At 32.8% G+C, this 24,074-nt stretch overlaps 3 protein-coding genes across 13 annotated transcripts; 2 read left to right on the top strand and 1 right to left on the bottom strand.

Moving 5' to 3' along the window:
• Nucleotides 1-463: 463 nt before the first annotated feature.
• LOC107931855 (bifunctional endo-1,4-beta-xylanase XylA) lies at nucleotides 464-2,650 on the top strand. The gene is made up of 2 exons (XM_016863812.2): nucleotides 464-896; nucleotides 1,315-2,650. Exons 1-2 carry the CDS (start codon nucleotides 797-799, stop codon nucleotides 2,319-2,321), a joined length of 1,107 nt encoding a protein of 368 aa, XP_016719301.1. The 5' UTR covers nucleotides 464-796; the 3' UTR covers nucleotides 2,322-2,650.
• A 429-nt stretch (nucleotides 2,651-3,079) lies between these two features.
• Nucleotides 3,080-4,704, bottom strand: LOC107931854 (protein JINGUBANG). Its single transcript, XM_016863811.2, has one exon. The coding sequence runs from the start codon at nucleotides 4,613-4,615 to the stop codon at nucleotides 3,431-3,433; it is 1,185 nt and encodes a 394-aa protein (XP_016719300.2). The 5' UTR covers nucleotides 4,616-4,704; the 3' UTR covers nucleotides 3,080-3,430.
• A 5,397-nt stretch (nucleotides 4,705-10,101) lies between these two features.
• Nucleotides 10,102-22,842, top strand: LOC107931798 (uncharacterized). Of its 11 annotated transcripts, none has more exons than XM_016863737.2 (14): nucleotides 10,102-10,247; nucleotides 10,374-12,904; nucleotides 13,815-14,255; nucleotides 14,379-15,077; nucleotides 15,636-16,433; nucleotides 16,534-17,025; nucleotides 18,297-18,782; nucleotides 18,890-19,225; nucleotides 19,476-20,153; nucleotides 20,301-20,388; nucleotides 20,499-20,551; nucleotides 21,315-21,384; nucleotides 22,125-22,177; nucleotides 22,479-22,842. In XM_016863737.2, exons 2-10 carry the CDS (start codon nucleotides 10,397-10,399, stop codon nucleotides 20,325-20,327), a joined length of 6,465 nt encoding a protein of 2,154 aa, XP_016719226.1. In that variant the 5' UTR covers nucleotides 10,102-10,247; nucleotides 10,374-10,396; the 3' UTR covers nucleotides 20,328-20,388; nucleotides 20,499-20,551; nucleotides 21,315-21,384; nucleotides 22,125-22,177; nucleotides 22,479-22,842. The 11 variants fall into 11 exon arrangements, with proteins under 11 accessions (XP_016719226.1, XP_016719225.1, XP_016719224.1 ...); XM_016863736.2 differs by having other exon boundaries at nucleotides 19,446-20,153; XM_016863735.2 differs by having other exon boundaries at nucleotides 19,392-20,147.
• Nucleotides 22,843-24,074: the final 1,232 nt, after the last annotated feature.

Raw genomic sequence — 24,074 nt, 5'->3', positions numbered from 1 at the left:
GAGAAATATTCATTTGATGTGCTAAGGAGAGTCAATCTCTAAATATCCCACAATTAGTATAGGTCTATAAGACTTTCTAGTTTTAACTCAATTTCCATCTTGATTTTTAATGCTAGACTCAACATCTTTGATGTTGGGATAACCAAGCGATCATCCATTAGTATTAAGTTTAAAGGCACCATAAGTTGGGATTGCCATTTAACCCCATTAAAATTTCGGTTATGCTATATATTACAACAATGTCACTCAACATCTTTGATGTTGGGATAACCAAGCGATCATCCATTAGTATTAAGTTTAAAGGCATCATAAGTTGGGATTGCCATTTAACCCCATTAAAATTTCGGTTATGTTATATATTACAACAATGTCAATTAAACTAAGGTTTAATCCACACTTTTTATTATATAAATTTATTACATAAAATTATAAAAATGCAAGTATAAAAATAAACAGCCGCTCAGAAAGAAAGCATAGCTGTAGCCTATAGTGGTAGTACTTGGTATTGTAATTTGTAAGGAAAGAAATAAATAAAAATCGTAAAATAAATAATAAACCGTTCCATTCCTCCGGCCCGTCGCGCGCTCTGGAACCATAAATCTCCGTCTTACTCTCAAACTCAAAACTCAAATTCCAGAAACACAATCTCTATCCTTCTCATTTTTCACTTTCACTTTTAGTTTCTCCAAAAACATTCCTTTTTTTGTTTATTTATCCCCTAAAAGCTTGTCTTCTAATCTTCCCCCTTAATTGAAACCATAAAAACATTTTTTTGGGTTTAGGGTTTGGAGGAGAGATGGGCAATTGGAGACATCGACGACCCCGACGATTTGACCGCCAAGATATAGCTCCTAAATATCCTCCTTCCTACCATGTCCCTGAATCTTCTTTTTCTGGTACTGCCGCTATCATTTCCAATCAATCTAATTTCTTGTACGATTTTGTTGATTCAAAAGATCTCACATTCACTTCACACAGCACAGAATCAGAGGCACATGCTTTTAAAGAGTGAACAAATTTTGATGACTGTTAATTTGTAGATGAAAAAAAAAGTTTCCTTTCTTTCGCAAGTTGGTGCATTCTTGGAATATTATTGTATATAACCATCAATTGTTTCTGTATGTGTATTCTTGGTGAACCTACTTACATGATAAACGACTTAAATGTTATTCCTAATTTCTTACTGGTTGCTAGTTTGATTTTTACTATCCACATTGTCTAAGAACCAACACTTGTTTATTCATGTTTTAACAAATTATATATATAAAATGGTGGTGTGCGACTCTATGCTGATTATGTTTTTTTTCCTCGTAGAGTTTTCTAATGATGGTGTGCCTTTGTGGGAAAAGAAATTCTGCACTCTAGTTGGTAAAGTTTCGTGGCGGAAGATAGTGGATGCCAAGAACTTCACTAGCCACAACAATAATGTGCTCAACTGGGATGATTCAGCTGGAGAAGAAGCATTTCGTAATGCAAAAAGCCAGTATTGGGCAAAAATCAATGGCTTCTCATGTGACATTTCTGCTCCTGATCCGAATGCTTATATCGAAGAAATAAATTGGAATCCTTATATTGACCCTGAATTAATAAGGGAATTAGAACGAGAATATTTTGCTCCCCCCACTGAGGTAGAAGAAGATAGCGTGGTAGAGCATGAAAATAAGATAACAAGGAACCTTTCATCTGCTCCAACAGAAGAGTGTAACACGATCCCCTCTAAGGTTGATGATAATCCTTGGGAAAGTAACAATGTTACTCAGGGTAGTTCAAAGGATTTTATAAGCTGGGGCCATTTGGTTCTTAAAGTTGATGACGCAAGGAGTGGTAATAATCCTTGGGAGAGTAGCATTACTCAGGGAAATGAAAGTGGAAAGCATAACTCATGGGGGGATTATGGGTCTAGGGATTGGAATACTGGAAATAATTCTTGGGGTCATAGCTATAAAGGCATTGACTCGAAGATGGATGATGGATGGGGAGACTTCAAACGAACTTCATGGGGAAGGAACCGACAAGATGCTAAGGAGTTGCCGAATAGGAATAATTCATGGGAACGTAGCTATGTTCAGCATAATGCAGGTTGTGATGGAAATTCATGGGGTCGGAAAGCAGGGGGTAATCATGATGTTGGATCAAGAAAGTTGGACTACAAAAGTAGCAGCAGCGGGGGAGCATGGCATTCTGGTTCCCGGAAGAGGGAAGGTTCTCACCAGTATACACCTGGCTACAAAAGCTCCAGGTTTCAACAGGATGATAATCAAGCAAATCATTACTGGAGGAACACAAAATCTAACAAGAGGGTTAGCTTTGTGCGCGAGTAGCCGTTTTTGCTGGCTAATTTTTTTTGTTTGAAGATTCTCCATCCATCAAGCCATGAACATCTTTTACTTCACTTTTGTCTCATAAGTAGGGGATGGTGGTTCCTTTTTGTGCAATTGGTGCCACAGCATAGAGCATACCAGATAATAGTGAACCTTCCCCTGATTTTTCAGAAGAGTCTGGGAAGTTCATACATATACCTTGTGATCCATATAGACATTTTTGTTTTGGTCCATAATTATGTCCATGAGACAAAGCTCTGCCAATAGAAGTGTTATTTTGTTATTAATTTACTGGTTACACTTACACAACAGTGTTATTTTGTTGTTAATTTACTGGTTACACTTGCACAACAGTGTTATCTTGTTATTATTATGCATGCTTTTCAACATTCTAAACAGCCTTTATGATATTAATAAACAAGTTTAAAGACACTTAGCATGATTCCTCTACATTTTAGTCCAAAGTAAAGGACATGCTTACACTGAAGAGAAGTTAGAAAACACTAAAACACTTGATGTCTATGATAAGGCAAAGATTGCTTTGTTAATGGCATATTAAGATGTTTGTAAGAATGTCAATGGTAGCAACTTTACAACTAAAATCATCACTTGATTAAGTTTGCCCCCTGATTCAATTAACTAATTTCTGCCTAACATAATCATCAATCATGTAATGACCGCGAATTATTGCTTAATACCTGATTTCTTTGTCCTTAATTAGCAAACACATGATTCAGACAACAAATGTTGATTCTTCATTAAACAAAACAAAGCTGCTATTATTCTCAATCATTGAACAAATAAAGCAAACTATTACATTCTTTATTTTTTCTTTTCACAAATGACTAATTACAATTCACAAGAATTCAAAAAATCCGTATGAAAACAATAAGACAAAAAATCGATCACTGACAAATATACCCTAAGAAACTGCACATTAAAACATGAACCCCTAAACCATATCTTCTCAAAGCTTCAATAAAAGATTTTTCCTAAGTTCTTAAGTTCAAACAAAACTAATTAACAACAAATAAACTATTGAAGCACTACAAACGATTAAAAGAGGAAGCAGTACTTCATTACAAACAAAAAAAAAATTGATGACTAACTTATATAGCAAACCTCTTGGGCACCCACCAGACTCTTACTGTTTTGTCAAGGCCACCACTATAGAGCAAGAAACCATTGCCAACATTACAGGGTGATGCCTGCAAACATTTGATTGGTCCTTGATGACCATTAATGACCCCAATTTTACAAAGTTTACCATAAGCCTCTCGCTTCCAAATACCTATGGTTTTATCAGCTGAACCACTGCACAAAACCTCTCCCATCAGGCACATACACAAAACAGCCATATGGTGTGCTCTAGTCTCACTCACTAATTTCCAACTAATAAAATTGGCATTCCCTTCCCACCCCATAATATACCCATCTGAACCACCTCCATAGACCCATTTTCCATCCTCTGAAACAGTGACTGAATTCAATGAAACATCTTTATGACCCTCTAAAATCCCTTGCAATGAATGAGAGGTGTTCCCATGTTTTCCCCAAGCTTTTATTTTCCCATCTGCAGATGCTGAATACACAATTCCTTTACAAGCTACTAAGCTATTGATAGCATCATCATGTGCTTTAATGGATTCTAAACATTTCAAATCAGATATCCTCCATACTTTAAGTGTTTTATCCCATGAACCTGAATAAACTAACCCATTATACACTGCTAAACAAGAAATACTGTCTGCGTGTTCAATCCATAATCGCTTGTGATGCCGACGAGTTTGGACATAATTGCTTTGCTTCATGAACTTTCCCAAATAGTCTTTAGTAGTAGGAAGTGTGTTGATCAGCTTAAAGACGTTCTCCGAGCTTGTTGACACCTTCCATACCCTGATTTTACTATCTTGATGTGCAGTGAAAACCTTATTGCCTACAGCCACAAGCGCTTTCACCGAGCCATCACCTTGGCCGAACTTTGTGAACTGCCTCAAATCAGGTTGTTGCCACACTATAATGTCCTTGCCTTGTGATGCACTTAAGATGAATTCCCCACATAAAGCCAAGCAAGAAACTGAACCAATATGCCCGGACAGCACTGCCAATGATTTGCATGAAAATTCATATGTGGTGGCCACATCTCGAAGCTCAAAACGATGAGATGTGGGTGGGCTATTATCATCAGCTTCACTGCTTGTGCTGCTAATGCTGCAGCTTCTACTGCTTGTGGCAGATGACAGTAAGGGAGCTGAAAATTCATGCATTGAAGGAGCCATTGTAATAAGGACCATTTCTTGAACTCTATGCTCCTCTGCGCCTGTACGAGTGTGAGAGACAGAGAGCAGCTATAGAAAGAGAGGAGCGGGGTCTAAAGAAAGGCACGGATTTCTTGATAGAGAGAGAATGTGAATAAATGGAAGAGAGGGTGCCTTGTAACGGCTATATTGACAAAAATGTAAGCTTGGCCTTGGTGATATTTTGGGGCCGTTTCTTGTCTGTTTCGAGTATGTGTTGACATGTATGTAATGAAATGTATGGTATGAGATTTTTGGTAAAAAAATTTATGGATTGTAAACTGACTTCAAAATTGGGCAGCCAATTCCACCAATGCTAGTGGAATTCAGACATTCCTAGTCAAAAGAGATACACAAAAAATGGAGTAATTAGTTAGTTTTCCTTGGTGATTTTGCTAATTGGTATTAGATTGACCGCACTAAGCATCATTATTAGAGCACATGAAACATGCCAGCTCGCCAATCATCAACTTAAATTTTGCTCTCTTGTTTTTCCATCAGCAAAGGAAAAATAAAAAAGTAATAATAATAGAGTCAATATCGAGAGCTAAACTTGATTAGTTTATATTAAATTAGAAGCGGTCGGTTACTATTCGTTACGCTTTTTCAGAATATAATAATACAAGAAAAGGTTTAGATAGTTGGGCCAACTCTTTCCTCATTCTCCATGGAAGACTTTGTTTCAGCAGAAACAATTTCACGAAAGCGAAATTTTCAACACAAAACTGCCTGCATTCTATCAAACTATATTTAGCACTGTTCAGAGGATAAATATTTAAAAAAAATTAATGCACACTTTAATCCCTAAAATGTTACACTTTTCTGACTTTGATCCTTGGAAATTTATTTGGTCCACCTCAAGTTCAATCTCCAATACCAGTTTAATTGGTTAAAAACTAACAGTTGGATATTTAGTCAAGCACTCAAGCTTCCGTGTATCATGTGGTGACATCATTGTGATGTATCATACGAAAAACTTTTAAAATATTAAAAAATGAAAAAAATATAAAATTACAAAAATAATTAAAAATAGAAAAAATGAAATTACAAAACTAAAAAAATATAAAATTACTAAAATTTTTAATTTATATTAAAAATTTTAATATTTTTAAAATTTATAAATCATAATTAATAGAACTTGAATATAAGATCGTTGTTTTTTTAGAAGGATGTTTCATTTAAATAACTAAAAAATTATTCAAATTCATCAGTAAAAAGATCTAATCATAAATGTCGATTAATTGAATTATAAAAAAAATTATTGTAAGTGATATCCTTCTATGAGACAATGATCTCATATTCAAACTTTATTAAATGTAATTTATAAAACTTTAAAAATATTAATTTTTTTAATTTGTTTTTATTTTTTATATTTATATATATTGTAGTTTTATGATTGTATAATTTTTCTATTTTTAATAATTTTAAATATTTTTTGTATTTTTTATAATTTTTAAATATTTTTAAAGTTTCTTTAGATGACTGACATTAAGGATATTATTGTATGACATGCAGCAACATATGATTGGATGGTATCCCGGTTTCTTTTAACGTGCAAAGGATTGAAACAAAAATGTCTGACAATGTTAGGGACTAAATTGGGAACGTCTGATAATGGTAAGGACTGAATAAGCCAAAAACCCTTAAGAACCAAATTAGGAAAAGTGATATACTACAAAGGCTAAAATATGCATTAAACCTAACAAAACCAATAAGTATGGAATGTAATAATAAGGCATATTGCACTATCAAATACAAAATATAAGTTCAACATCAAAGATAAGATCGTTGGAAGGAACAACCACGAATCTCGAATATGGATAGTAAAATCGATATAAAAGATAAAATAATATTAAATTTTGAAAATTTGTAAAATGAAATATTTTAAATCTTAGTATTTAAATTTGAAAAAATCTATAAATATTTTTAATAATATAAAGATAAAATATATTAGAGCCGATGGTAAGGGGTGGGATGTTTCGCTTATTGATGGTTTGTTAACCCCTTCTGATGCCTCGCGTGTTCTACGATTACCGTAAGTTCCTTTTCTGTGCCCGATCGATGAATATGACATTTTGATCGTCGAGGTACTTATACGCTGAATTATAACTATAAACTTGCTGTTCGCAGCAGGTGGAGGGACTATGGCTGAGATTGTGGAACTCGTCCCTAGCGCCTAAGGTTAAAGACTTTATATGGCGTTGTCTGCGGAATTTTTTGCCGGTTTGGTGTCGGTTAGCAGAAAAGGGTTCTGCGGCCCTTGTCGACTGTGTTCGCTGCGGGGACTGATCAAGAGATCGATCATGTGTTTCTTGGGTGTCCGTTTGCTGCTTTGGTCTGGTCTTTGGTGAATATTGATGCCCCGAGCCTCCCTGTTTGACTGGCTTTGTAGTTTGCTGCTGGGTTCGGATGTTGACCGACTGGAGTAGGTGGCCGTCACGCTTTGGAGCCTTTGGTATTTTCGTAACTCTGCTGTCTGGAAAGCTTCTTTTGTGCCTTCGCAACAGGTTGTTTCTTTTGCTGCCCGTTTCATGCAGGATTGGGCAGCCTCGAGGAGCGCCTATGGCCGGCTCAAAGGGTTGTCTTTGGCTCCTTTTTCAGCTGCTACCGTTTGGTCTCCGCCGCCGGCTGGCTTGGTTGAATGTAACGTTGATGCCGCCATCGATCACACTGCTCGGGTCTCTAGCTTTGCTGCGATGGTTCGTAATGAATATGGTGATTTTGTCAAAGCAGTCTAACATTATTAAAATATACATATTCTCTAAACTACATTTCAAAGCTTTTAATATTTTAAATTAAAGCGTTAGCGAGTTGTCTTTAGTGCTTATGTCTAGCCCTATTCTCCCAATAATTTTAATTATATAAACTTTTATAAATTTAATTTGTAGAAAAGCTTATGTTAAGTTATTACTTTTTTTAATATGTAAGTTAGGTAAAAAATATAAAATTTATTTAAAATTTTTTATAAAGTGTCCATACTTTATAAATAATATAATTTTTTGCCATAACTTTAAAGATATATTTTTATAAATAAGTATATTATTATTTTTATAACATGTAGTATGAACACGTAAATAAGTTATGTCTATACTTTTTGACCTTAACTTTTATAAATAAGTATACTATAACACTTTTATAACATGTGAATTATTTTTCATACTATATTTTTTGACGATGACTTTAGAATTTCTTTTAAAATTTATATAGTATAATTTTTTGTTATAACTTTATAAAATACACATGAATTATTTTTATAATATAATTTTTAACATTGATAATACAACTTCAGAATTTTTTTTATCATAATCATCCCAAACATTAATACATGCCCGTGTTAATAATATAATATGTATGACTTAAACTTGTATAAAAATAACTTCTTAATGTTAAAATTATGTATAGGTGTTTGAAAAACTATATATTATTCATGTAATTACTTCAATTCTCATATTCCAATTGCTTAAATAATTTCTTTTATGTATTATGAATTACTTAATTTCTTAGAATTCTTTCATAATTCAAATAATTATTTAATGTTTTAATTATATATATTTCTCAGTACTTTAGACTAATTACTTGATTTTTATAAGCTCTTTTTTGGAAATTACCTGCAAAAGTGCCAAAAGGAATTTCATCCCCCAAGTCCCCCAAGTCAATAGAATGGGCAAATACAATAATGGGCCATACCGTGTTCTTTCTTTTGTCAGAGAAAATAAATTAAAAAAATAGACTAAACTTTAAAAAATTTCAATTTAAACATTAACGTTTGAATTTATTTCTATTTTGGTCATTTGTGGTTAAATTCTTAACTAAAGGTTTTTTTTAACTGATATAATAATATATTTAGTCCTCAATACTTACATACTTTATCAATTTGATCCTACTTCTATATAATTTAATAAATTTAACACTTCGTATTTATAAATTCTATCAATTTGATCATCAAACTTTTTAACTAAAGCTTTTAGCTTTTAAAATAGAGATATTTCACATTTATAAATTTGTAAAACCTAAAAAAAAAAACACTTCCCTCAACTAATGAACCATTTTTCGAGCCACCTCTTGATACTAATGAGTTTACTCTTATTGTTAACCGTATGATATTTACTTCTAAATACATAAGTTATTGAAATTGGTCCTTGAAATGGAAAATTAAATCCAGAGTTAAAAATATGGTTTTGAAAAAAAATTCAATTATTTAATCAATAATTATATAATAAAAAGAACATTTAATTTTTCATAAGAAAAAAAAATGTAAAAGAATTAATTGAATTTCCTTTTGTTACATTGATAATGATTTTTTTTTAATTTTATAAATATATTAAGAGATTATTATGTATTCTATTTATTTTTAATTTTTAAATCCACAATAAGCAATATGTATCACTAATAATCTAATTTAGAGTCAAATCATTTACCAAATTAATTAAAAATTAAAATTATACTAGTCTAAGTGAAATTTTATTTTCTTACAAACATTAAACTTATATAAATTATATTATTAAAATTTGTATTTCTATTACTTTTAATGGTATTCAGTTAATTTTTAACACTAACTTTTTAAAATTTAAATAAAAAGGATTATGTACCAAATTGATTATTTCAACTATAAATAAAATAATTAATAGATATGAAATACCTCTATTTTAAAAGTTGAAAGCTATGGTTAAAAAATTTGAGGATCAAACTAATAAAATATGTAAACGTGCAAGGTTATATTTACTTAATTATTTAGAATTAAGATAAAATTGATAAAATATGTAAATATTAAATACTAAATGTGTTATTATATCGATTAAAATAATATTTTATTATCAATTTAATTATTGGTGGTTAAAATAGAAATTAATTTTCATATTAATATCTAAATTATACACTTTTAAAAATTAAAAGACCAAAATAAAAACATGAACATAATTAAGTAACCATCATGTATAAGTTACCCTTAAAAAGAAAAACAACAAAGACAAAAAGTCCGATAAATGACAAAACATCCTTATCGAGCATTTAAGTGGGTCATCATGTAGTTGTCTCTTTCACTTTTGAGCTATAGTTTAACAATGTTTTTGAAAAATATTTTGATAAATAAAATGTTAATATTAGACATGTTATTATTAAGTAACAAATATACATTTAAATAATATTTAAGTTAGTTAATATTATTATATTTTAGTAAAAATATAAAAAAGTTATTATAACTTATTATTAATATTTTAAAATATAAAATATAAATATTTATAAAATTTAATTAGAATATATAAATTATATTTTAAATATTTAAATATAATCATTAAATTTTATAATTAGATATTAATATATTTGTATTATTTTAAAAAGTAATTTTTTAATTAATAATTTTAACATATTTATAATTGTAATTAAGTAAAAAAAATAGAAGAAAAAATATTATATTACGTGAAATTAGCAGTTTATTTAGGCGCTTAGCTTTACTACTCGCCTACTTTTTTGAACATACAATACAATTGAAACTTGCTTACTTCTAACATTGAGTTGCCTTTTGTCAAATTACTACTCGCTTTACTCTGTTAAGAAAAAAGAAGGAACAAAATTTTTGCTCGTTCTTAACTGGGAGAATTAATCGCTGAATCCTTCTCTTATATTTTGGAATGTACGCCATCTGCTTTCATTTGCTCTTACTTCTTACTATACTGAAGCTTTACTTTTTGCTCTTTTTTATTTGTAATTCTTTTCTTCTGGGTTTGTTTGATTTCTGTTTTTTGCTGTGGTTATTCAGTTTACTTTCTGTTTGCTCTCTCAATGGAGTCTGTTAGTGGCATTGTTAGCTGTATTGTCACTAAAGCTGCAGAGTATTCGATTTATCCTATCATAAACCATGTCAAATACCTTTCCAATCATCGGAAAAATGTTGAAACCCTCAAGCACCAAGCTGAGAAGCTGAAAGTTGCAAGGGACAGAGTGCAGCATTCTGTTGATGCAGCTTTACGAAACGGCAAAGAGATCGAAGGCGATGTTGACAAATGGTTGTCTGCAGTCGACACAAAGATCCTTGAACAAGTAGAGAAAGTGACGCAAGATGAAGAAAAAGCAAAGAAAAAGTGTTTCGTTGGTTTGTGTCCTAATTTCTGGACTCGTTACAAGCTTAGCCTAAAAGCTGCAGAGGAGGCGAAGGCTGTTGCCGAGCTACTTGAACAGGGCAAGTTTGACGAGGTTTCTTATCCTGTGCCTCTGCAAGGTATCACTATCACACCATTTAAAGGGTACGAGGATTTTGAGTCAAGAACGTTGGTTTTGAATGGAATAATGGAGGCACTAAATGATGATAGCGTCAGCGTTATTGGGGTGCACGGTATGGGTGGGATCGGAAAAACAATGCTAGTCAAAGAAATCGCTAGAAAGGTCAAGGGCAATTTATTTGATTCGGTTGTCATAGCAACAGTAACTCAAGCCATTGATATTGAGAAAATTCAGAACAGAATTGCAGAGTTATTGGGCTTGAAATTTGAGGAACAGAGTACTGATGTAAAGGCACTTCGACTACGAGAAAGATTGAAGAAAGAGAAGAGGGTTCTGGTTGTCTTGGATGACATTTGGGCAAAGGTTGATATTGAGGAAGTTGGGATCCCTTTGGGAGATGAGCACAAGGGATGCAAGTTGCTGCTAACTTCTAGAGAGCTAAATGTTTTATCAAATGGGATGGATGCTCAGAAATGTTTTGCAATAGGGTTTCTAAATGAAAACGAGGCCTGGGACCTGTTCAAGAAGAAGGCTGGCGACTGCGTTGAAAGTTGTGATTTGAAGCCTGCAGCTATGGAGGTAGCCAAAAAATGTGCAGGATTGCCCATAGCCATTGCGACAGTTGCAGGGGCTTTGAGAAACAAAAGATTGTTTGAGTGGAAGAATGCTTTACGAGAACTAGAGAGGCCTTCATCAAGCAACTTCACGGGGATAGCTGCAGCATATTCAGCTATTGAGTGGAGTTTTAATTATTTAGAAAGTGAGGAAGTTAAGCTGACTTTCTTGCTTTGCTGTGTAATAGGCCATAATGGTCTGGTTGAGAAGTTGATGAGATATACTGTGGGTTTGGGTTTATTTGGTGGTGTCAACACTATGGAAGAAGCTAGAAATGAAGTATTGACGGTTGTGGCTAATCTCAAAGCGTCTTCCCTGCTGCTTGATAGTTATGATGATGAGCACTTTGATATCCATGATGTTGTTTGGGATGCTGCTTTAGCTATTGCTTCGAGGGACTACCATATGCTTATTTTGAGAGATCATATTCCAAAGGAGTGGTCCGATAAGGCGAAAATGAACAGCTTGAGAGTGATAAGCTTACCTTGTCCTCAAATTGTAGCCGAGCTTCCTAAGGAGATGGAGTATTCAGGTCTTTCCTTTTTTCATATGGCCCATGATGATTCAGTGGCAATTCCTCCCGATTTTTTCAGACGAATTGAAAGTCTCAAAGTCTTGGATTTACCTTCATATTCCTATCTACCTGACTCAATTAATCACCTCATAGACCTTCGCATGTTATGTCTAAGAGGATGTCTAGTTGAAGACATAACCATCATTGGAGAGCTCAAAAATTTAGAAATCCTTGACCTTGCTTTCTCATGGATCAAAGAACTACCCAAGGAGATAGCACAATTGACTCGGTTAAGGTTGTTAGATTTGAGTGAGTGTAGAGAACTCAAAATCATCCCACCAAATGTCTTATCAAGTTTGTCTAAATTAGAAGAATTATATATGGAGGGAAGCTTTGCTGAATGGGAAAATGAAGGCGTGGTTGACAACGATAGGAGAAACGCAAGCCTTGATGAATTAAATAGTTTGCCTCGTCTAACTACTTTATATGTTCATATTCCTGATGCTCAAATGATTCCAAAGCATCGGTTCATTGAGACATTAGACAGATACATGATTTTTGTAGGTGATTATAATGTGTACGAGTGGTGCCAAAAACATGAATGTTTGAGAACATTGAAGCTCAAGTTATATACAAACATTGATTTGGATAATGGGGTGAAAATGTTGTTGAAAAAGACTCAAGATTTGTACCTAGACCTAGATGGAATCCAAGGCATCAAGAATGTATTTGAGGAGTTAAATAATGGGGAAGATTTTCCATATTTAAAGAGAGTCCATGTCAAAAATGGTAAGCAGGTCCAATATATCACAATGAACAAAATTGGGTTTTCTGAATTACGTTCCATAACACTTGAGTATTTGCCACAACTCATTAGCTTTTGCTCTCAAGACGAAAGGTATTCCATGAGTTCTGAGCCCTTACCACTTTTCAATAAACAGGTATTTGTTTGTTTCTTTGGCTCCTATACGTATTTTCTTATACACCCTTTTTTATACTCCAATTATTTAGTAACGCCATCAAAAGTATTAATTAATAGATAATTATTTGCAGATATTTAATTTCAATGAGAACCCAGTCATATGTTTCTAATTGATACTTTAGAGTAAAAAATATTACATGTTGTAGTTTTTCAATCCTGCTTGTGTGGTTAAAATTTTTTAACTATCAATATAATAAATAATTTATACTATATGTAATGTGTTTGATTGAGTTGGAGTCCCGACTCAACTTGATATCAATCTGGTTATGGAAGTTACTTAAAAATCAGTTTTTAAAAAAGTAATGAATATTAATATAATGGTGTTTTTGTTTTTTAATATTTTTATATGAAATGTTTAAATGAAATAATTAAAAATGTACTGTTGTGCTCTGTTAAGAGCTAGCTTGCCAGGAGCGGCTGCCTTGAGAGCTTGGTTCATGGAGCCGAAAGAGTCTTGACCATACGTGGACATACGACCACCCACCAAGAGGTGACATAGAGTGTCTCCATAGACTATGGTCAAGGCACTCTTGGCTCAATGAACCATGTCCTTAGACAGCCGCTTATGGCACGCTGGCTCTCGACAGAACACAAGGGACAAAACCCTCCCTAGGGGACAATACCTTGGAGTGTTAGGGGACTAGATTGGCTGCCTGTTAGATGAAACTTCAAAAATAAAAAAAATATTGTCCAATGGTTTTCACTTTTCAGGGCTCAAAAATATGTTTCAAAGTTGAAACCTAATTCGGACTGAAATTGTCTTTAAAGTTGAAAATCATGCTTCCAAAGTATGTTGCATACCTTCTTTCCCTTTCCCTTCTAAATTTTAGATTTTTAAGAAGAAATGAATTGTGTGTAAATGTGTGCAGTTTGTTTCCCGTCACTTGGAAAGCTTGCAATTGTGTTCCATTAACACCAAAAGAATATGGCATAGCCAAACATATCCTTGGCTTTCGAATTTGAAGAGCTTATTCATCAATGAATGCGGTAACTTGGAGCATCTGTTATCACCCTCTCTCGCCAACAGCATGGTGCAGCTCCAACGATTTCAGATATTGGATTGTGAGTCCTTAAGGGAGATAATATTTATAGAGAAAATAGACGAAGAAAAGATAGATGTTATTTGTTTCCCTCGATTAAATTTCCTGCGTATAGAGGGCCTTCGAAACCTCATTTTCTTTTGCTCAAGAAATTATAATATCAAGTTCCCATTGTTGAAAGAGCTAGAGATTGAGAATTGCCCAAAATTAAAAGAATTCATTTGTCAAACCAGTACTAAATCCAGCATACAAGCTCTCTTCAGTGAGAAGGTAATTTATTTATTTAATTCATTTGTCTTACACTCTTATATAATTCGGCTGATTTGTCCTCTTTTTTTTGCCTTCATTATATGAGCTAACTTTGGTATGGGCATGAATTATATATATGAATAGGTTGCAGTACCTAGCTTGGAAAGGATGACAATCTCCTACTTGAGTTATGTGAAGATGATATTTGATAATGAGCTAGCACCAGGTTCCTTTTGCAAATTAGAAGAAATAAGTGTTGCTTTTTGTGATGAGTTGTTGACTATTTTTTCATCTAAATGTCTCATCAGAGTATTTAACTGTTTGCAAATGCTTCAAGTGTGGAGATGTGAATCACTAGAACATATATTTGAGGTCAGAGGGTTAAATACCAACAAAGTACATGCTGCAGATTCTCAACTAAGCCCAAAATTGAAGCATGTTGATCTCCAAGGCCAAGAAATTCTTACCTTTCAAAATCTACGACAAGTAGTTCTTGAGGACTGTTGGAGTCTGAAAAATCTATTTCCAGTGTCAATAGCCAAACATCTTCCACAACTTGAACATTTAAGGATAAGTAGGTGTGGGGCGGAGGAGATTGTATCGGCAGGGGAAGGAGTGGAGGAGCAGCCTGTGAGGTTTAAGTTTCCCAAAGTGTCTTCACTTGAGGTTACAGACTTAGAAAAGCTCAAATGTTTCTATAAAGGGCAACATACAATAGTCTGGCCCATGTTGAAAAAAATGAGAACAGATTCTTCTACTTTGCGAAAGATAGTGGCTTCAGAACATCTTAGATTAATCCAAGAGACAAATGGAAATGGGCAGCCAGTTTTGCTGGTTGAGGAGGTACGTATATTATTACAAATATATTTCTTTTCCTGATTTAAACCACTGCCACATGCATCTCAAGTCCGTATATATGCCATGATAATGCATTTTAATTAACTGAATCTTATATAAGTTCGATGGGCATTACATATTCTACAGAAACTTTAATTTTTATGCAACAAGCCTTTATGCAATGGTAAAACACATTGTGCTCTCAGGAGAAAAACTCAAATTTAAACATTAAGGATGACATTATAAGGAGGAGCATCCATGAACTTTGAAAGAGTCTTCATGAACCTTAAAACTAACCTAGAGGATACCTTAACTGTACTAAAAGAAAACCTTTTGTTTTGATTACATTGTTGTGCCTATATATGAGCATTAAGTAGTCTTTGTCATAAACAGTGATAGTATATCCATTTTAATTTAGACTTGCTATTCTTCCATGGCTCTCAAGTTGTGTATAAGGTGTTGTGTTTTCTTAAAATAAAAAATTCTTCTATTTTTGGATTCATTTGATTTAAGCATGCAGACCCACACTGAGCCTGGCTTGTGTATGTTTTATTGGTTTTTAAGGTCTTTCCCAATTTAGAGGAACTGCAGGTAGTAATATTTGGTGATATGGATCTGCTTCCGCTGGACTTGTTTCACAATATTAAACTTTTTCGACTGAGTTGTTCCTCCCATGGTGGATCTTCTTATATATTTCCTTTCCTCCGAAGATTCTACAATCTGGGAACTCTTTTGCTTTCTGGTTTTGATTTTAAAGATGTAGTCCATTGTAAAGGAGATGCTAGGACTCTCACACGAATAAAAAATCTGAAATTGCAATATTCTAGAAATCTTAAGCACGTATGGAGGAAAGATTCAGTGCTTGGTTATATTCTTTCTAATCTCCAAACACTTGAAGTCTGGAATTGTGAGGATTTGATAAATATCGGAGCCTGGTCATTATCTTTTCAAAATCTCACAACTTTGCACGTGTCATTTTGCAAAATGATGAAAAACCTGGTAGCTCCATCTGTAGTTGAGAATCTGGTACAATTAACAACAATGAGGGTAAAAGGGTGCACCAAAATGACAGAAATAGTGGCACACGAGGGAGACTACCATCAGACGATAGTTGCTGGTAAATTGAAATGTTTACAACTCAGCGAACTACAAAGCCTCACAAGCTTTTGTCCTGGGAGTTACACCTTCAACTTTCCTTGTTTGGAAGAAGTGGTTGTGGAAAGGTGTCCTAAATTGAAGATCTTTTCTGAGGGAGTTTTAAGTACCCCGCAATTACAAAGAGTAAAACAGGAGACTTTCGATGAGAAAGGGCGTTGGACAGGTGACCTGAATACCACCATACAACAATTGTACACGGAAAAGGTACGGAGTTAATTCATAAGGCTAGCTAGCTTTCTCCTGTCCTGGTACAATTATTTTTTGAATTATGAATGTAATAATATGGATGGATTTATTGTTTTAGGGTGGATTCAATGGCCCACGTGATTTGAACATTTCTGACACATTTCCAAAGTTAATAGAAACATGGAAAAGGAACCCTCAAGAAATTTTGGAGTTGCAGAACCTTAGAGAAATGGAGTTTTATAAATGTAGCAGCTTGAAGTACATTTTTACCCCGTCTATGCTTTTGAGCCTCAAGCAACTAGACAGGATAGAAGTAAAGGAATGCAATACAATGGAACAAGTGATTAGGGAGGAGGAGGAAGCAACCATTCATAAGTTGACATTTCCTAAGCTCTCCTTTGTAAAAATAGAGGCGTGTTCCAACTTGACAAATTTTTATTTGGGAAGTCGACCTCTTGAATTTCCCAAGTCTATTGATATTACGATAGTTGACTGTCCAAAAATGACTGCATTTTCATCCTCAGTTTCAAGAGAGAGTGGCGATGCAAGTGAAAATGTGGTTGGTGAGGGGGACATCGACGATAATACTGCAAATTTTTTTAGCGACAAGGTCAGTTTGGTATTTAATATTTATCTGCACAACTTATTTCATATTTTCCTTTTATTTGATCAATTTATGAGTTTGTCTGGTCTACACATATATATGAATGGTGATAATTCATATATCAAAATCTAATGGATAAAAAAATAATTTTTAAGGAAACTTATAAAAAATATAAAACTTATAAATAATTCATAAAAAACTTATAAATATTATTAAAACTCAAAAAATTCTAAAAATGTTGAAAATATTATATACTTATATAAATTATAAAAATTATGAAAAAAATCATAAAACTTATTAAATATTAATATATATTTAAAAAAAATCATTTATTGGTTCCTCATTTTAGAAACTAAACTCTTAACATCAGAATAAACATGTGACATCATATCAACCCTTGGATAATGGGTGTAGTCATCACAATATTTTATACAAATATATGCTAATATTTGTAACCATTGGATTATGAAATTTTGGTTTTATAATATCTAATTGTACCAAAAATTCTTTATAGTATATAATATTTGGCAAACAATTTTCAACCTTTCAAGGTTATTGTACTATACTCAAAAAATTGAAGATAAAAAATTCAAAAATAAAAATCGCAAATTATTAATAAAAATTAGAGGGTTGTGCAGTTGTCGTTTTATCTATGGAAGGTAGAGAACATTTTATTCAACATGAAATTATTCTCATTATTCAATGGTTGATCTGATACCACGTGTTCATTTTGATTTTAGGGGTTTAATTTACAAATTGAGGAAGTAATAATAACTTTTCTTTTAAAAAAAAATTATAAGTTCTTATAATATTAATAAGCTTTTTTGATTTTTTTAAAAACTTTTATAAGCTTATATAAAATTTTAAATATGTTTTATTATTTTTATTAGTTTTTCTTAATGATTTTTTTATTTTTTAGGGTTTTTTAAATTTTATATATTTTTTATAATTGTTATAAGTTTATATAAATTTTTAATATTTTTTTAAATTTTTTTAAAAATGTTTTATTAGAAAGAAATATTAAATCAGGGGTTGTCAAGTGTGGTTTATTAGGAGATAGAGAAAGAAGCTCAAGTTTTATAGAAAAAGGCTTTTTTCTTTTATTATAAAAAAAAAAATCAAATTAGACATTTCATCTAAACAAAAAAGGTCCACGACTGTCGAGCGACTTGATGTTTGAATATTATTAATCCTCATACTCGTCTTGTGATTTTGATTGTATTTATAAGTAAAGGAGGAGGAGTGATGTTATCTTACAATGAGATTTATGTTTGCAGGTTGTCATTCCCCTTCTGATGGATCTGAAATTGTCCTCCGTTAACATTCATAACTTATGGCACTACCCATCTTCCTCATCTCTCAGACACTTGTATCATTTGCGGGTGGAGGGGTGTCACAATTTGAAATACCTGTTTCCCTCCTTCTTAGTAAAACATCTTGTGGAACTCAAAATCCTTCAAATCTGGGACTGTAATATGATGGAACAAGTAATCTTCACGGATGGATTGGGTGCAGAAGATCAATGGAGGAATCATACGATTTTCTCTAAACTAGATTTGCTGTCTCTGAAAGACCTTCCCAAACTCACAAGTTTCTGCTTTCAAAATTACTCTGAATTCCCATGCTTAACAAATTTAAAGCTAAAAAAATGTCCTTTTCTAAAAGCATTCATATCTGTATCTGTATCCAGAGATGATCCACGAGCTGACCACCATCTACAAGCAAGTAACTTGGTTCATAACTCTGCTGTCCTCGATGAAAAGGTCATTTCTTCTTCTTTTACTTTACCAGTCTTCTCCCTTTACTTCTTTCATTAATCTTATTCATTTAAACATATTTCAGTTATTAACCCAATCAAATAATTTATTAGGTTGTTTTCCCTAGTTTGGAGAAGTTGCAGATTCAAAATTGTGATTCCTTAGAAGAAATAATTGAGGCACAAGGACTGATTGCCGATACATCAACTACTCAATCTATTGTGCGAGAAACTACGACGATTAAGTTTGTATTTCCCAAACTAATATACCTTGGGTTGAATAAGTTGCCGAGATTGAAAAGTTTCTGCTCTAGGATGCATACCACCCAATGGGCATCATTGAAACATATGGAGGTTATTGAATGCCCCAAAGCACACATATTTGCTCCAAAATGTCCTAAGAGTCAAGTTGAAATCTCAAACCAACAACCCCTGTTTTGCGTCAATGAGGTATGTTCACAAATAGTTTACATTCCATGGTGTTATATATAATTCATTGCTTGAGATTATATCCATACCAAATGAGATTATCACTGTAACTAATATTGTCACCTTCTCTCTGGTACTTAAATTTAAAACTCTTTAACCAATGTTTAATATATTTGCTGTTGTCTAGGACACTTTCCCTGTCTTAGAAGAATTAACACTAAAAATGAATGATATGATGAAGGGGATATGTGATGGACAACTCTCATTGCAGTGTTTCCCAAACCTTAAACTTCTTAACCTCCATTGCTTTCCGGAGACATCCACTACTCTTCCATATTGCTTCATTCAGTCACTACCAAAGCTTCAAAAGCTTGTTATAAACAATGCTTCCATTTCTGAAATAGTCTGGTCTGAAGGACTCAGCGACAAGGGAAGGCAGACATCAGCATTCTATCAGTTAAAGGAATTGAGGTTGTCTAAACTTCCGCAGTTGACATTAAAGACTTTTCAACCATCTTTGCTGTCTTTCAAAAAGCTAACAACTCTAGAAGTTATAAGCTGCCATGGATTCATCAATTTAATGGCATGCTCAACAGGTAAGAGCCTGATGCTACTAGAAAGATTGAGCGTAGCTGATTGTGAGATGATAGAGGAAATCATAGCATGTGAGGGTGAAGAAATACAAGGCAGCATTATTTTTCCCAAACTGAAGTATTTGAAACTGAGTGGTCTGCCAAGTCTAGCAAGCTTTTCCTTGGCACATCACTCGTTAGAGTTCCCTGTCTTGCAAATGGTAATGGTGACAAAGTGCCCAAAAATGAGAAATTTCTGTCAAGGAGATTTAAGCACCTCAAATCTACAACAAATGCATGTAGCAAGAGATGAGGAAGATGAACTATGGTGGGAAGGCGACCTTAACACTACCATAAAACAAATGTTCCAAGTAATGGTAAAAATCATTTTAAAGGATTTCAAGTCTTTAACTTTTAATAACATAACGAATATAAATTGCTATTTGGTGCATTTGCATACATAGTTAATTGAACAGTTCTTGGTTTTACCTTTCTTTATAATTGTTTATTTTGGTCAAGCACAGAATGTGCAAAATTCTCAGGTGACTTAAGGAAATATGTTTGGGTGCTTCTGAGACAAAAGCTTAGTTTCATTTCAGTTCAAAACAAATGGTAATTTACTTTTCTATTTTCATTTATCTGCTTTATTAACCTTCATCATGGCTTAACTAATGCTTTACAGAAGCTACAAAGTGATGATGGAGATGCCTTTTTCATTGTAGGTTGAGTTGCTCTATTGATGTATGGGTCTGCAATTTTCCTCCGAACCTAAAAGGTTGTTTCACTTTTTGCAAATCTATTATTTGAACTGTTCCATTTCACATTACTTTCTCTCTTTCATCAAACAGCAATTAAAGTATCTAAAATCTTATCACATAGTTTTTATGCTCATCAAGATCACACAAAGCGTACACATTGGTCATCATCATTGTCATTGAACAGTAGTTTTTCTGCTCACGTAATTCATACATAGGCCATCGCAATTTTGAAAATTTCCTGCATCCACCAATCTTTAAAAACAACCAGCTGAGCTTAACAATATTCCCTGTCTAGCAAAGATCAAGAAAAGAAAACACCTGCTTCATGAAACACTCAGCTCAAATTCATTATTCACTCCATTAATGTTTAATGAGAACATATCGTGGTTTCGCAATCCAACTCCAAACATTAGCCTTCAAAAAATTATGCTCCAACCCTCGTAATCACGTCCTATACCTTAATCCATCCTTGCCTTCAAGATAATTAATTCACTAATTGTAATACCCCCAACTTTTTTAAATGAATGCCCAATTAATTATTTGATCCATTAGTTATTTTTTTTATCAAGCTCAAATTTATGTGTATTTTATAGCGTTTGTTCTTTTATATCAAAGAATAGGGGAAAAATCACTTATGCTATTTTCTTTTGGACGGTGGTTTTGATAATTTGGCAAATCGATCTTAGTTTTCAACTATTAAGATGAGTTTTGGTTTATATTTGTTGAAATCTTTGCCCATGTATTTTATTTGGGTTAATTTTATTGTTCGCCACATTTCAGTGACTTTCCGGTGAGATTTCGGTGACATTGTTGGTACCAAACGAAAGTTCTTTTCAAGATTTTTCAAATGGTATGTATGAGATCCATTTTGATCGAGTAGTTTAGGAGAAAATTTTTAAAAGTTTCTGATGTGTGGGTTTTTGATAGTTTTGAGTAGTCGATTTTGATGCACAAAAAATCCATCATTAGGTGTTCATTTGTTCCGAAATTTAGATGTTTTTCATAGTATGGGGTTTGTTTTTTTATGTGGTATTTGTTATCTTGGTCATATGAGGCCCCAAAGTAGGCTAGTCAAAATTGTTAACCCAAAAAATCTGTGCAGATTGTGATGATTTCTTATGTTTTGGCTTTCGAAACTTAAGTTTTTGGTAACTGATTTTGACAAAACTAAGTTTCTCAGTTTTACTATTACATTAATTCTTTAAATTATGTTTTTCTACTGCCAAAAACCAAGTAAGTTGTGAGTTTGAATTGCTTCAAGTGAGTCAAAATAGTGAAGTTTAGAATTTCGAAATTTTGATTTTTAAAATATTTTCTGTTTGAATATATATTCTTTGGTTGGAACTCCAACCATAGTAAACAGATTTTTATTAATTTATTGAATTTTCTTAAAATATGTATGCATTTTATTAAATTTGATTTACTTACTTTTGAAGTAAAGAATAGTTTAATTAAACTATATAATTGTGTCTTAGTTAGGGGAATTGTCACAAGTGAAATGTCATAGGATTACCGCATAAAGCCATACCTTTTAAGCCTTTGATTTATTGATTGAATTCTGATTTTTCAAGTTCCATTCTTAAATTTTAGGCTATTAGTGGATTTGTGAAATTTGTCACTCAAGTGTTGATTCAGCAGACTAGGTAAGTGACTCGGTATTCTTTTGGTCTTTAATACTTGAAAAATCAACTTCAAACTATCTATGTTATTTATGCAATATATGATATCTTGTTCATATTTTGTGAAAATTGGGTTAAGTATGTTAGTATGGATTTAAAATTGCAATGTTTAATTTTGAATTATTTAAGTTGTATGTTTTTTTATACTTGAAATTATATAGCAAAATATAATTGAATACCATATATATAGCAAAAGCTAGATCTAATAACATATTTCTAAAATGATCCTACTAATTTGGGCTTTTTATGGTTTTTAATCTTGTAGGGACTAACTTGAAGGCAAAAGGAAGTTTGGGGAAAAAGTGTGAGATTAGAGACAAAATAGGTCAGCATGCGAAATAGGGAAGAAGTGGTGCCAAAAATACAAATTGTGATAGACTTGGAGCAAAAAATCAAAGAAGAGATTTATGAATATAAGACTTCATTTAAATATGAATTTTATTTTTAGGATTATTGTTAGGATTATTATGATATTGTTTAATTTAATTTCAAATTATGTCAGATTATACCAGATTATGCAAGTCTTGTGTGATTATACCTTGAAAGTAACAGTGGAAACAGTGTGATTATACCAGATGTAGTAGGCACTGCAGCATGAAGCATGCATAACAGAAATTGCCATTGGCTTATACTTATGGAGTCTCCAATAAGCATTATCTTATTGCCCTTAATCTCCTCAACAAATGCGTTCCATCAAACCTGTCATTTGTTCCATTAAGCTAATAGACATGCAGATTGATAGATTGTTCATTTTGTATATTTTTTGTGCTTAATTTGATTTTGAATTAGTTCCTGCTAATTGATGAATTTTGTGTTTAAATATTTACAGAGATGAAATTTGGGTGTTTTAAATAAAAAACAAACAAAGAAGGAATTAAATTGAAGCATGAGAAATAGAACAGGGACTGAATCATAAATTTGAGACATTTGAGGGGCTGATCAAATTTTAACCTTGTAAAAGTCAAAATTAGAAATGAAATATGATATTAATTTATGTAGTTAGTAATATGTGGAACAAGCTTAAAATTAGCGTATGATTTATGTATAAATAGGTGGTGTGGTACACTTAAAAGGCAGCTTAATTTACAAACACTACTATTTACTACTGTTTACCACTATTTAGAGTTATTTTATTGTAGGAATTATTTTTATTTGATAATTTCGACACCCTCCATAGATGAAACATTGAGGGCGGTGAGAGATATGTACCTTGGCAAATTACACTTGCTTGGTTGCCATCTATATTTAACGTAAAGATTATCAGGGCGGCCATACTTGAGGCAATTAAACTCCTTGTGGATGAGAGGATAGGAGCTGTCATACACCCACTTACCTTCATATACATTGCAGCAACAATTGGCATTTTCTAAACTGGTGTGTTATTAAAATCACCAAAAATAATCTATCCCTATAAAATAAGGAAAAATATAGTATAAGGGAAGTAGGATCAAATCCTCAGGGATTAGATTTGCACAACTTCTTATTCCTCAAGATCTCGGTCACAATCGTTCCCAAGAAAAAGCAATGTACTTGGAAAAAAAATAGAATTAAAGATATAGAAGGGGTGAAGTTGTATAAATTGAAATCAAAATTGTAAAGAGAAATAGAATTGAGAAAATAGTTTCTTTAATTGAGAGATTCTAGCCTTCGGTTGTCTCAATCCTTCTTGGGTTTAATCCTCGGCTTTTAGATGATCCTTCTCATGACAGAATAAGCTAGTTATAATAGAAGAGGACACCTACGACCACCAGCTCCACTTAGATTTTAGCCTTACGATTTAAAGGAACCTGACTCTAGCCAATTGCCACTTTTTTAAGACCATCTTACACTAGATCATCACTTCTCAATGGCGAATGCCACA

This window comes from Gossypium hirsutum, chromosome D10, assembly GCF_007990345.1.
Source record: "Gossypium hirsutum isolate 1008001.06 chromosome D10, Gossypium_hirsutum_v2.1, whole genome shotgun sequence".
In the NCBI taxonomy this organism is placed as follows: Eukaryota; Viridiplantae; Streptophyta; class Magnoliopsida; order Malvales; family Malvaceae; genus Gossypium; species Gossypium hirsutum.
Note: the sequence above shows the minus strand (reverse complement) of the source record. Positions and strands in the feature narration are given on the sequence as shown.

Coding starts and splice junctions, on each gene's coding strand:
- LOC107931855 (XM_016863812.2), top strand. CDS start 797: ATGGGCAATTGGAGACATCGACGACCCCGACGATTTGACCGCCAAGAT. Junction 897..1,314: donor CCCTGAATCTTCTTTTTCTG/GTACTGCCGCTA, acceptor TTTTCCTCGTAG/AGTTTTCTAATGATGGTGTG.
- LOC107931798 (XM_016863734.2), top strand. CDS start 10,397: ATGGAGTCTGTTAGTGGCATTGTTAGCTGTATTGTCACTAAAGCTGCA. Junction 12,905..13,814: donor TACCACTTTTCAATAAACAG/GTATTTGTTTGT, acceptor AAATGTGTGCAG/TTTGTTTCCCGTCACTTGGA. Junction 19,226..19,391: donor CCCTGTTTTGCGTCAATGAG/GTATGTTCACAA, acceptor GCTGTTGTCTAG/GACACTTTCCCTGTCTTAGA.
- LOC107931854 (XM_016863811.2), bottom strand. CDS start 4,615: ATGGTCCTTATTACAATGGCTCCTTCAATGCATGAATTTTCAGCTCCC.